General features: G+C 42.0%; 1 protein-coding gene across 3 annotated transcripts; it reads left to right on the top strand.

The window, feature by feature from the left end:
• Positions 1-3,044: 3,044 nt before the first annotated feature.
• On the top strand, positions 3,045-12,992 carry syt10 (synaptotagmin 10). Of its 3 annotated transcripts, none has more exons than XM_022749624.1 (7): positions 3,045-3,192; positions 3,960-4,353; positions 7,077-7,638; positions 9,747-9,867; positions 10,224-10,395; positions 11,011-11,140; positions 12,921-12,992. In XM_022749624.1, exons 1-7 carry the CDS (start codon positions 3,060-3,062, stop codon positions 12,990-12,992), a joined length of 1,584 nt encoding a protein of 527 aa, XP_022605345.1. In that variant the 5' UTR covers positions 3,045-3,059. The 3 variants fall into 3 exon arrangements, with proteins under 3 accessions (XP_022605345.1, XP_022605343.1, XP_022605344.1); XM_022749622.1 differs by having other exon boundaries at positions 3,045-3,208; positions 3,946-4,353; XM_022749623.1 differs by having other exon boundaries at positions 3,060-3,207.
• Positions 12,993-14,145: the final 1,153 nt, after the last annotated feature.

The following is a 14,145-nucleotide window of genomic DNA, read 5'->3' as shown; positions in this document are numbered from 1 at the left end:
CATGATTATAATGTGAATCAGTCCTGATGGGATAACTGCAATTTCACATTGCTAAAAGGTGCAGTTGGTGCTCTAAATTTTTTTTTGTTTTTGCTTCTGTGTTTGAGGCGATACAGACAATGTGGCCAGTGATTACTTGGTGCTTGCACGTTAGCATTAACATAATCACACACTAACCTCTCATCATCCAGCTCTCCCTCCTTTCGGAGTACCAATTAGTAACCTATAACTGCCATTAAACTGCATTTTAAAGTGGAGTTGATTATCCAGTGGCCCAGGCTCGGCCAGCACATATTCTACTTATTTTTTTTCTCTCCACAAAGCTTCTCCAGCCACGAACGGAGGACATTAACTCAGAGGCAAAGGCAATCTCCCAGGCAGGTTACTGACAATATGCAGTATGTACCGCTGTCTAGGAGACAGCCCCTTCTGGATTCACGTCCCTCATGTCAGAAGATTTGAGGCTGGGGATAAACCGCCTCGGGAAATAAAACACTCTGGGGGCAAGAAAGGCACCGGTTGTGTTGAATGCACAAAAGCGTTTTGACGAAAAGGTTGATACAATACTTGGCTTGGGGCCTGGTATTGATACTGGAGTCACCCATGATTGCAAAATGCCACCGGAGGCTTCCAAGCAGATGAGCATGTTTTAATTGTCCTTCAGCACGCTAAAGAGCATCATCCAATTAAATGATTACATTATAATCCTCACAAGCCAAACTGCTGGCTGCACATATAGGTGATTCACACCAATCGCACGGCAGTAGTGAACAGGGACTTGCTTAGCCAACTCCGATTCAGTATAGCAGTTGATTATTTTGCCCTTCTGCTGCTTAATTCCCCGTCCTGGAGGTCTGCCAAACAGCTTTCTGGTTTTGGCTCCCTGACTCAAGACAGCGTTGGCCATGCTACTCAACAACATGACAAATCTTTCATTGTGGGAAAGTGGGAAGATTTTCAGCAGAGGATGAATATCTCTACATACATACATACATACACGTTAGAGTGGGCAGGAGTGATGACTTTAACTGCGCAGCTTTAAATCATCTCGTTTCCCAACATACGGACACGCTAGCAGCTCTGTGAGGCTGTAGCGCTCATTAAAAGATAAACAAATATATAAATTGGTAATTAAATATATAGATAGTAGATTTAACCTGATGGCGATGCTTGATGAAAATTCTTGGTAGAGCTGAAACTGGTATCAGTTGAGTAATCTATTGATGGAAAAATAATCTATTTCTGATAATAAAGTAAGTCTTTTTTTTTTTTTTTTAAAGAATATGTCAGATATTCCAATATTAGCTAATAATCAGAAGATCAATCAATAAGGAAAGTGATCTTTAGTTCCAGTCCTGATTCCAGGGGTCACCAAAGATCACAAAGACCAGAACTGTCTGCACTAAATGGCTTTTCTAATACATTTAATTGGTTGTTGAGACGTTTCACTCCAAATCACAAACGTCAACCAGCTGGTGTTGGAAGAGGAAAAGTCAGAGCGTCGACAAAGTGATCAGGATTCATGTCGGTACAAAATGTGGCAATCCATCTCGTAGATGTAGAGATATTTCAGTAGATACGCAAAAAAGTTTGACAAATATAAGAAAACATGCGTGGAAATATTGTCTAAAAAAATAAAAAATAAAAACTGGTTGAATTCCTTGATTAAATAGTTTGGATTGTGAGAAGGGTTTTTCTTTCATTCATCTTGACATCATTCCTTCAGGACAGGTGCAGTGTCGTAACCATGGCTCCAAAATTCTGAATCACCCTCAGCTGTATTTGTCACACTTTCACCGCCGATGTTGCTGTTCTCTCCTTTCCCACCGCGATTTCCAGTTTCCCTTGGCTACGGTTTTGTGCCCCCCTCTGGCATGGAGTGTGAATAATAGAAATACTCAGTGAAAAGAAGCTGGACGAGGATTGTGCTCCGGCAGCAGATGCAACAATATCACCTCTGTCGTTACAATGACAAAAAATCCTTGAACTTTTTGGATTCTGTGTCCGTGTATTAATGTTTGAATTTTTATGTTCTGTGGTTGATAATAAAGTGAAATTAATTGATGTCTTCCATAAACAAATGCAGATCAAAGTATTTAGGATTTTTGTCTGTTGGCGTGATATCTTTCCTTTGGAAGCCAATTGGACTTTCTTTCTTCTCTCTACAAATATATACACACATACATATATATATATATATTAATAAACAAATGACCACAAAACATTTATAAATAATGCATGAGTTGCAGATCACCTATGTTAAATTAAATAAGAAATTAAATGACATTCAAAAGGTTATGGTTCTTTTAAAATGAACTGTGCAAATATTCATGTGAATATATGTGCAAAAGCTATAGCGCTATACAGTATGTACTATAGATAATGTAAAACTAGGTACATAAGTATGATTATATATATATATATATATAAATATAAATATACAGTGTTAGAAAAGGTAGGCTTTATGTGCGATAGACGCGTTTAAAAAACTTACTTTTTGACACATCATCAATGATATGGAGCAACTGCAGTCACGTGACTCCACCACAGTAGTTTGAGTACAGTGTGTTAAATCACACTCCATCTGATGGAGGCGGGAATGAGGGAGATAATGAGTTATTTTGTCCCATGTGACTGAGGGTCACATGGGACGAACCCCTGCTGGGGGCTGGGAGGACTGGAACCTATAAGCCAGCGTGTGTTGGGCGAAAGGCGGGGACACAGACAGGTCGCCAGTCCCTCATGGGGAACACTGTAGTCATTAGTAGAAAAAGTAATCCCGTTACTGCCACCAGCCAACAGGACTCACTAGCAGACTGATGCGCACAGCTATTGGACGCAGCGAGGGTTGGACTGCAGCACCCCGCCGCCTGTTATTCAAACGCAGGCAGCGCGTCCGGCCAGTCGCTCCTCGCCGCGCGCTGGATATGGATCAGGACGCAGCGCGCCTCCCTGCTGTCTCCCGCGGACAGGCTGCGCTCTGCGGCGCATAAAGAGGTGCCCAAATGAACCGCCGCCCTCCCGGCTCCTCCGGCGTGCAATGGCTTAACAGGAGAGACATGAGTGTCCGGACGGAGGACAGCATCACCTTGTGCCAAAGGGCTCTCCAAATCGTTACGGAACTTTGTCTCACGGGACACGTAGACCGGGAGAAATGTTCGGATATATTTCCCCTGGAGAGCAACATACCAGGTAAAGGACACGCAGGTAAATGGAATAAAGTCTTTATTTTATTTCCCTCATTCCTGAAATTAATGACTTTCCTCTGTTCCCCTCAATTAAAGAGATTAGTAGATGCAGCGTTTGGATAAAAAACGCGAACCTACACTTCCGCTCTCTCCTGTTAAAACTTTATTACATTGCTCACTTCAATGTGTTTGTACGTGTTGAACTGTTACGAAAGTGTTCCTCCACCTGTTACGCATCTTGCTGCAGCTCAGTCCAGACTGATGGAACAGCAACAGGTGGACAATAGACTGAGGTGGCAGTCTGACTGAAGAAATGATCTGCCTCTTTCTTTCTCTCCCTTTTCTCTCCTTTTTCTTTTCATTTTGCAATCTGGTGAATTTATACAGAGTCAGTTTAATTAATGTGTGGGAGCCTGCTGTTACAGTCTGCATTAAGCCTCATTGATACACAGAGCAAACTTTACCTTTAAATATCAGTAAGGACATGAAATGTCAGGAGCAGATGGGAGCACCAAATGTTTTTTTTTCCCCTCTTCAGTCAGTGAACATGTGTTTCTCTTGATGCTGTGGTTTTATATGACTTTATATTGTCCTGCTTTATCAAACAGGCGCATATGCTGCCCCCTCTTTCTTACAGCTTGCTCTCTCTCCTTTTTTCTCTTTCTCCCTTGCATGTTTGTCTGTCATATTTTGTCCTTCGCTTGCTTCTCCTTTCCTTTATGTGTCTCCCTCTCTGTCCTCCTCTATTGGTCTCTCCATGGTTACATGTAGACATCTCTATTAGTCTCCTTGCTGTGGTCGTGGGTTTCTGTGGCCTCGCCCTGTTGGTAGTCTCTCTCTTTGTCTTTTGGAAGCTGTGCTGGCCCATTTGGAGGAGCAAGGCTCTGTCAGCCCACGCTGAAAATGGTCTCCATGTGGGTTTCCCCGAGGCACCTCCACCCAGCTCCCCGCCCATCACCGAGTGTAAAGCGGCGGAGGTGGAGAAGAAGTACCCGCTGGAAGTGAAGGTGAACGGACGGAGCTCCGTCAAGCTCCTGGAGGCGGCCATGAAGATCAGCCAGACGTCTCCGGACATCCCTGCCGAGGTGCAAACAGCCCTGAGGGAGAAGCTCAGCCAGCAGGCTAAGATCCAGAGGCAGACCACAGAACCAACCTCCTCCTCCAGGTACCCTACATGAACTCACTGCAGTCACAACCCCTCCCTGTCTGCCCCTGCACTGAGGACATAATAACAATGTCATGCAACAGCACTGACAGACAAGTATCCGCTGCTTACAATTACAGTAAATAATGGCAGCATTTTTCAACCCACTTCGGTTTGTTTTCCCCCTTCCATGCAAAATAGGGAACAAAACTGATGCCTGCATAATGTCAGTTCGTGACAGTGTGGCCACTGTCCTCGAGGTGGTTTGGCACATGTCATGTAGAGCATCAGGGACTGGCTGGTGACCTTGAAACGCTGTTGTACATGTTGAATTTTGTGTCTCACTGTCTAACCAGAGAGAGAGAGAGAGAGAGACAAAAAAACCCCACCTCCTGCAGGCTCATCAGCAAATCCCCCTGCTTCAGTTCGAACCCTATGATCAATTGTACGTGTGAGTGAAGCTGCTATGGTAACGGCGGGAAGCAACCACAGTAATTAAACAATCAGCTCTTGCTCCTCTTTGTTTTCCAGCACTGTGTTTAAACTAGAACGTCCATAATTAGCAGTGCTGTGGGGTGGGAGCTGTCATGGTGGAAGACTGGTTTTCTGGTGAGACGCATCAGGCAGCTGCGCTCAGTTTCTCAGAAGGAGCCGATATTGACAGTTGCTTTGGTTTGTCGTTAGGCCCGTTAATTAAATTATATTGAGTCCAACATCTTCATGAATTACACACCCACCAGGGATGCAGAAAGGCCAGGTTAAAGATCGCATTGCCTACTTTCTCAATCCCTCCACCTACTCTTTTTTTATCGATTATTTCCTTTTTGACTGGGGAAAAAAACAAACACCTTAGTCTCAGCTGAAGCCCAAATAATACGTAACGTCTCATAGCTTAATGACGCTACAACAGTAAAGTAGAGAAGCCCGGTAGAGCTGCGATTTAAGATTATTTCCGTTATCGATTAATCGTTTGGTAGAAAATGTCAGAAAGTAGTGAAAAACATAATTACTTAGAGCCCAAGGTGACATGTTCATATAGCAGTCAACTGTGTTTGTGTGTGTATGTGTGTGTGTGTGTGTGTGTGTGTGTGTGACGAATTAAAAGGAAAAAACTGATTGATTGGAGAAATGTTACAAAAACAGATTCTTCCACGCAGGTTCAGTGCATGGTTAGAAAACATCCCATCATGCTCTGTCACATGTTTAAAAATGCTGAGCAGGTCCAGCTGATTCTGATTTCGTATCAAGATTGCAAGAGGAGGCTAATTGTTGGAGCACTGATGGCAGGAGCTTCAGTCACAAAGATGCTCAACGGACTCATGTTTCAATAGCACAGTGACTAAAGTGACATGTGCATTTATATCTGTGGGAAAAGCATCAGTAAATAGGGTCAGGAATTGATGACTATGGCGGCATTTTGCTGCCATAGTTTGGGTCCACTTGTCCCCACAGAGGGAAGGGCCACTGCACAACATTACAAAGTTGTTGTGGAGTGGAGTGGATCATGGCGAATGAATTACCGGGAGAAGGAGAAGGAGCAGTCTTCTTCCGTCACTGCCACACCATGTGGAGTTTTGAATGGCTGGTTTCCTTGTGACATCACAAAGTTACTGAAGTCCTAACGGCTCGTATTAAGGCTCAGTTTCTGAATACAGGCCGTGTACATTCCTCTGTGGACTGAGCGCTTTGATACTGTCACATTATTAATATAGAACCAAGACCTGCTTTATGATCAAACAACATATACATCTCACTTTCTACAATATGGGACCTTTAATTTGTTTAACCTGTCTGTGTATATTTTATGTGTGTGTGTGATTGTGTGTGTGTGTTAAAAGTTGACAACACAATTATAAACCATGAGCAGTAAAGCAAAGAGCTGCTGCTAATGTTAGTTAGTGTCCAGTATGTTTTCATTGTATTTCAGGTCATTTTTCCCTTTTCCCCCCTCGAGGTTTGTGCCGCCTTCTAAGCTGTTTACAATACTTGAGTGCACTATTTAATTTCCAAGCTGTGCTTCCTGTGCTATATCATTTGTGCCATGGCTGTCAGATCGCCGTGATTGTCTTACTTGTCAGAAAGGAGGAGGGCCAGTTGCTAGGTGACAAGATTGGCAGTTCGAACACAACCGTGGTTTTTCTCAAAAGATGTCAACCTTACAGAAATTTGCAGCATTCAGGTAATTTATTATTTTTTTTATAAGAGCTCAAGTTTGAATGCTGGAGATTTTTTCTTTTAAAAGGAAAGCTTTGGTCAGTGGTGACAAAAATGAAAGTCTTTCACTTTAATATTTTTCAGATAAGCCACTTTTCAAGGCTCAGAGGACAATGTATGTGCATCACGTGATGTGGCTAGGTCATTTTTAGCATTTAAAGCTATTGCTTGTCAACATGCATCAAGCAAACTGAAAGATATGCCTCAAAGAGTCATCACTGGTAAGTGTTGTCTTGAGACTGACCCATAGTGGGAGCTACAGCTACGTCAGGTGAATATCAGGTGGTTGTTCTGCACTAGATTTTTGTGCAAATCAATGTGAAAATCAAAGACGGACTGAAAACCTTTCTGAGCTACTCTACAAGACTGTAGTATGTAAAGCATGTTCCATGAACTCCACATTATTATGCATCATGCTTTTCTGATGTACCCTCTCCTGACAAACCATTAGCGCCCACCGTCACAAAGCCACTCATGCATAAAACTGACACTTGAGACATTTACCAGATGCCCTCTACCCTTTTCAACAGGCACAATTCATTCCGGCGCCACCTGCCTCGTCAGATGAATGTCACCAGTGTTGACTTCAGCATGGACACAGTGCCTCTCCGCCAGTCTTCTACGGCGAGCATCGGAAGAATAAAACCTGAACTGTACAAGCAGAAGTCTGTGGACTCGGAGGGCGAGGCCAAAGAGCCCGTGGAGACTTGTGGGAAGCTGAGCTTCTCGTTGCGTTACGACTACGAGGAGCAGGCTTTGGTGGTGAGAATCCTCAAGGCCTTAGACCTGCCCGCCAAGGACTTCACGGGCACCTCAGACCCATACGTGAAGATCTACTTGCTGCCAGAGAGGAAGAAGAAGTTCCAGACACGTGTCCACCGCAAGAATCTGAACCCCATGTTTGACGAGACCTTCTGTTTCCCCGTGGTGTACGATGAGCTTTGCAACCGCAAGCTACACTTCAGCGTCTACGACTTTGACCGCTTCACCAGCCACGATATGATTGGCGAGGTGGTGGTGGACAACCTCTTTGAACTCTCTGATCTTTCCAGGGAGGCGGTGGTGTGGAAGGATATCCACGCAGCGACGACGGTGAGTTGGCGTTCACACCAAACACACTGTTGCCATGACATGACATTGAAGACATGTTGCACCAAACGTCTGTCTCATCACTGAGGAGAAAACACAGAGTGAAAGGGAACTTCTTCTGTTTTTTTTTGTTTTTTTTGGAAAGGTCTAAACAAACACAAGTATTGCAATGAGTCATTTCTAGGAGCCTGAGAGAATTCATCAACACTGGTCCACAAAAAAAAATCGCAGGTGGAACACATTGCATAATTCAAATGCTTTGGGAAATGCATTTCATCAGCCAAACACCCACACACACTTTCCAGAAACTGCTGGGTATTTTACAGACGTAAATATAGCAACAGAGAGTAAAATGATCCAGTCATTAAATATATACACTAACTCCTAAAGTAATTAAACAAACAGGGTATACAGTGTGAGCACCATGCATATCGTATGTCCTCCTAACAACTCTCTTAAAATAATTTAGGCCAGAATGCGTTTCACTCCTACATTAACACTTATCACAGTTTCCTCAAGAGCCTCAGCTTTATTTATGAATGTTTTCAGTGTGATAAACATTGAGCCATTGTTTTCAGGTTCACATTAGCCTCTAAGATATATTAATAGCAGCAGAAGAACTACAGTATATTCAGTCTTGCATACAAACTGACTAGATATGAATCTCTATTTCCTCAGTTGAGTTCGATGGTGGTTAATTTATTGGTTTTCTCTGACAAAGGCTGAGTTTTTATACTAGGTTGTTTCTTAAAAAGCACTTGGAATTTGGATCCAAAGTTTATATTGTTATTCTGTTAATTTACAAAATAACAACAGATTGCTGCTATTGTTGACTGAATCAATGATTTTTGCCTGTTTATCTCGTTAGGTCCCCGACTTGAAGCGTTGGAAAGAGATAATAATGCAAAGTCACAGTCTGCTGCGCCGTCTGCACTCAGTACATGCAAGATGAAGTCTGCTACAGTATGCTAACATGCTCACGAGCCAGAGTTCAGGCTATGAGCATATAATGGGCCACACTCCACCAAAGATATAATGTTTCCTCATGTTGAAAACTTGTTTATAGATTTCACACAGGACCTTTTCAAGGATTTTTGAACATTTCCACTGTTTTGATCCCGAACTACTGCGAAAGGCAGTGAACGCATCACTGTCTATCACCATGATGCACCACAATCTGCATCTTTGAATGCAGATTAAAGAATACCACAATGAGCCTGATGCGTGCTAATCAGTACCTGAGTGTATATAATATTGACATGGACAGGATCGAGTCCTAATGCAAATGAAATGTGTCGTCAGTTGAGAGTTAAATGTGTTTTTAAGGACTGAAGTTAGTCAACAGAAAATCTCTTAAGGCATTCATTGGCTTTGCTTGTGTGGTCTAATATGAAGATTATATTTACTTCCTCAAACTGCAGGCCAGCGATTAACTGCCCCTGTGTGGATAAACCTGAGGGCGGCTTCAGTTACTTTGCAGACTTGTACTCGAGATCAAGGTGTCGGATGTATCGTTCTTGAAGTGTGCATGTGTAAAAAAAGCTTTGGTTTGTGGGCAGAAGTGGGTCAGTCCAATGCAGATTTGACTGGAAAACAACCGTTCATATATGACTGTAGTTATACAGACGACGATAACATGAAATGTCACAAGTACAAACCAAAGTCTTTGGATAAAACTTTGCTCAACTGCTGAGAAAATTAAAGAAAATTAAGTTTTCTTCTTCACTTGAATAGAAAAGTTTAGTTTATTTATGATCTTCCTCCATAAACTAGGACAAGCTCGTTACCTCTGAGTACTTTATAGTTTTAATAGACATGGTAGTAGCGACACTAACGCTCGCTTTGCTAGCAAAATAGCTAGCTCGTAAATAAAGCCAAAAACAAGTTGAGCTGAGCTGACTAATGCCTGATAGTTAAGTTTTCATGCCTGTAATGCAATGACAGAGATAAATAGCAAAATGCCTGCCATGCTGTGCTAATGAAAATGTTCAGCACCAGTTGATAAAATACAGCCTCCTGTATTTACCGCTTTGGTATTATGATTCACAGAACGTGTTCAACGCATGTAAAAATGGATGAAATGCATTCTGTTGTCTCCCTCTGTCCTGCAGGAGAGTGTCGACCTGGGAGAGATCATGTACTCGTTGTGCTACCTCCCCACAGCAGGGAGAATGACCCTAACAGTCATCAAATGCAGAAACCTCAAAGCCATGGACATCACAGGCTCTTCAGGTAACCCGACGGCAAATAAGATGCGGCTGACATCAAAAGCTCAAACTGAGCCATAAATCAAACTTAGTTGAAAAGAGGCAGCAGGTGGCCTCTTAGGATGGAAATGGGAAAGAGACATAGGGAGTTCACTGAGAACAAATTATCCCAAGTATTAGCTTCTGTCAGAATAGTGCTGCTCCTAGCGTTAAAGGAAAAGGTTTGGATTCTGCACACCTGACAGACAGGTGTGTTGCACATTTAACAGCCATTCCCTTAGCATCTGTTCTTAGATTCTGTTTAAATCATCCCATCGAACTACAGTGTGAACATATGTACGAATGAACGAACCTTTATGTGACAGCGAGTGTCTCTCTCAGATCCATATGTGAAGGTTTACCTGATCTGTGACGGACGGCGGTTGAAGAAGCGAAAAACAACAACCAAGAAAAGCACACTAAACCCAGTGTACAACGAGGCCATCATCTTCGACATCCCCCCGGAGAACGTCGAACAAGTCAGTTTGTCCATCATGGTGATGGATTACGATCGGTGAGTCACTGCAGTATATATCTGCCCCTCTGAGTGACTCGTTGGACTCTTATCGTTTCCTGTTTTTTACCCCGTCTATAGACGTCTCCCCTTCGTTCCCAATCACTCCGTCTGTTTGTTCCCCTCGTGTTCTCTGTGGATTTACCTCCTGCGTTGGATTATCTCTTTTGTTCCTGGTTCAAGTCTTTACTTTGCCTCATGTTTTGTTTTGTTTTTTTCCCTGTGTCTCGTTAAAGAGTTACTTCATTCATCCAGCTTGCCTCCGTATGTGTCTGTGTTTTATGTGTCTTACTAACTACGTTCTTTCTGCCGTAAACTATCAACAGGAAACAAGGTTTAAGATTTTGGGAGTTAACCTTTGATCAACAAGAGCTCTCGACACAGAAACTGACAAACACAACTAATTAGAGTTCTTTTATAAGGGGTTTGTTATTTTTGTTTTTTATTGGTTCAGACTTGACCTTGACGATCTTCCAGCTTCTTTTCATTACATTATTTTTAATCGAAAACTGGTGAAATATTTATCTATTTATCTATTTATCAGTACAGGCATTACGTTTGTGTGTCTACTAGAAGCGTTACTATGTGCCAACGTGTGTGTTTTGCTACTAACAGGGTTGGACACAATGAGGTGATTGGTGTGTGTCGTGCCGGGCCAGATGCTGAGGGCCTTGGACGAGATCACTGGAACGAAATGTTGGCTTATCCACGGAAGCCCATCACACACTGGCATGCTCTGGGAGAGGTACATTCATGTTGTCTTCTTCTACACCTCACTCTGTTGTCCCCCCCCCCCAGTCTCCAAAAGAACTCATATTTACAGAGCTTTCTACAAGCTCCTGAATGTGACAATGACCAGAAAAGACGCTCCACTATATAGTGTAAAGTATCAGCTCTGTCTATTTGAACTTTCCCCTCGTTTCCTTTATGTATATTACATTACATGCATTTTACATATTACATTACAAGGTCCTTCGGTGGATTCGGTTTTTTAAAAATAAGAAAACCAATGTACCTGTCTTTATTTTGGGTGTTAGAAAACACTTGATAATCAGATGAATAAATGTATAAATGCATGTAATGAAAAAATTGAGGTGAAAATCAAATAGTACAAATTTAATTTACAGTGCAAACAGTGTTTTTCCATTTATATTTTTACCATTTTGAGGGAGCGTGGACGACCTGCAACGTAAAAAGGCAGCTGATTTTTCTCTCGACTTACTGTTTCTGGAAATATTCTCATCTTCACTTGCAGAAAGAGCAAATCTGATACATGGGGGCATACAAATCCAGGATTAAGAACTTTAATTCGATCTACTCCTTCTTAAAAGTCAGGGTTAAGGGATAATTTGAGATTTTGGCAAATTTATGAGATGTCTCGTCCAAAGTCAGATGAGAAGATCAACATTAATTTTTCATCTGTGTGAGTTGAATACAGAGCAGGAAACAGCGAATCAAAGTCGCTCTCCAACAGCTCCAACAGTGTCTCACTCGACATGTTGCATGTGTGTGTTTAACATGTAGAAATACAGACATACAGTGGTTTGATTGGGCAACATGCACACAGGAGCTTTTTCTAGATCAACCACTCAGCATCTCAGAGATCCTCTGCTCGTAGAGAAGTTGCAAACTTCTGCAAAAATAGCCGACTCTTGGACAAACTGGTGGATTTATTTGCTAGCTAATAAGATACCATGTGTAACTGGGACAATATTACACACTTTTATTTGATAGAGGCTAAGTGTTTCACTCCAGTTAATGTAATTTCATATTTTACATGTTATCAATGTTTTTTCCTCTTTTGCCACACCCACTCCCCACCTGACGAATAGGAAAATACAGGTGATTACCCATTTTCAGTGGTAAAACTACTTTATGCTTTGGTAAAAAAAGAAAAAACTGTGATCATAGGCAATATAAAAAAAAGCATCCTGTGTAGCTCCTTCAAAACAACGTGACATTTGAAAAATGAGCTTGGTTTATTATTGTTATTACTCTTACGGATTTATTCTTGGATCTACTATTCTGGATCTATTCTTGGAGATGCTTTGTGCTGTGGGAAAGTAACAGTAAATGACACTCCAGGTGCATCGTCTGAGAGGCAGCAGTTGCCCTGACCAACAAAAGAGCAGGAGACGTGTCCCCTAATGCGAACACACCAGTGCAGGATCACGTGTTAAGGTCTCGAGACTGAGATTGTGTATTTAGTTTTACACTGGTGAACATATATTGTACAGGTGGACAGCGCCAACGTGGATTATTCCCACTTCTCTGTGTAACTACCAGGCGCAAGAAAAGGCTTTGCTATAGCCAGTGTTTCAGGTTTTGCTCCTCACATTAAGCTTATAACTGACCATCCTAGATGCCGTACGCTGCTCATGCGATCTGACCTAGCTGGGCTAAAATAACCTATTTGCCCATGATCACAGTGCGTCCTCAGGACTAGAGAAATACCTGCTTTAGTTCCCCAAAACAGATGGCCTCTATAAATAAAGCTTTGTATTTTGTGACGTCTTACCTTGCAGTGGCCTGGAAGAGCGGCAAGCTTTGAGAGTCAAGGTTCGTGTCCTTCGCCCAAACCTCCGCAGACACCCTGATGATCGCAGGTAGAGTGACGACATCGCCTCTGTGAGAAAACAGACGTTTGTTTAGAGTCGCTGACGAGTCGTGTTGCCTATGAGTCTCTTGTCGAGCATGTCGTATGAAAACTGAATCCATTCCGACACGTTTTCTTATGTGTTTATGAAAACAATGTTGTGCTGAAATTGTTTTTATTCATTCGTTCGAACAACGCGCTCTACAGAGCTGGCTATGCACAGCAGTAACTGTCATTCAATTCCAGAGTTTGTTTCTCATACATTTGCTTTGAAATTCTCAAAAAAGGCTTTATTTGCCAAACATTTCCATAGACCACATGAATGGTAGGCCTGACTGCAAGAAGTCCTCAGTGATTCACTCGCAGCTGTATCAACCTTTTCAATATTTTGAGCAACGTTTTTCTGGCCCGAGAGCTCTTTAGTGACGTTAGCATTTTACTTTGAAATGGCACAAAGTTAAAGGGCTATGCTGCTCAGTGCCGTGAAACATTTACTTGAAAGAAAAAAAATCAGTCAGTCAATAGATCCAGCGAGTCGTGATCCAGCTGTTTTGGCTGAAGAATGCAGTTAATTGAGCGTCTAACAAAAGGGCTGGATAAATTTCTCAGAAAAATCATCGGTCACAACTGTCACGGACGTGTGAAACCGGCCATTAACCAGCCATCGTCACCTGCAGATATTAGGAAAAAAATCGACAGCTCTCTCAGATTTAGAGAAACTATAGCAGATACATGTAGCAGACATTTGTACAGAGACATGAACAACACTAAAATCAAAGTGCGTTTGAATGAATTTGTTCCCGAAATCCCGGCAAAGACTTTAAAAAATAACAATTTCATATTTATTTTTGTACAGCAGATCAATTTCAGCGAATAACTGCAAACTGAACAAGCAACATATGGGTATTAGTTACTCATCCTCTTATTAAACCAACTGAATATAATTAAACTGTTGTTCGCACTGCAAATGTCCCTCATGTTGCAACTAAAAAGTGAAATAATGCTAATGAACAACGGTCTGTTGGTTGATGTTTTGACTCCACATTTTACTGTAAGAAATTATTTATAAAAAAGGAAAATGGAATCGTCTTCATTAGGAGATATTAATACAGTAACTAACAATGTTCTGAATATGTGGGGACACTGCATGTGCC

This window comes from Seriola dumerili, unplaced genomic scaffold (genome assembly GCF_002260705.1).
Source record: "Seriola dumerili isolate Sdu_G_001 unplaced genomic scaffold, Sdu_1.0 BDQW01000138.1, whole genome shotgun sequence".
NCBI classification, from domain to species: Eukaryota; Metazoa; Chordata; class Actinopteri; order Carangiformes; family Carangidae; genus Seriola; species Seriola dumerili.
This window is presented reverse-complemented; position numbering and strand designations above follow the sequence as displayed.

Coding starts and splice junctions, on each gene's coding strand:
- syt10 (XM_022749622.1), top strand. CDS start 3,060: ATGAGTGTCCGGACGGAGGACAGCATCACCTTGTGCCAAAGGGCTCTC. Junction 3,209..3,945: donor CCAGGTAAAGGACACGCAGG/TAAATGGAATAA, acceptor ATTGGTCTCTCC/ATGGTTACATGTAGACATCT. Junction 11,141..12,920: donor ACTGGCATGCTCTGGGAGAG/GTACATTCATGT, acceptor CTTACCTTGCAG/TGGCCTGGAAGAGCGGCAAG.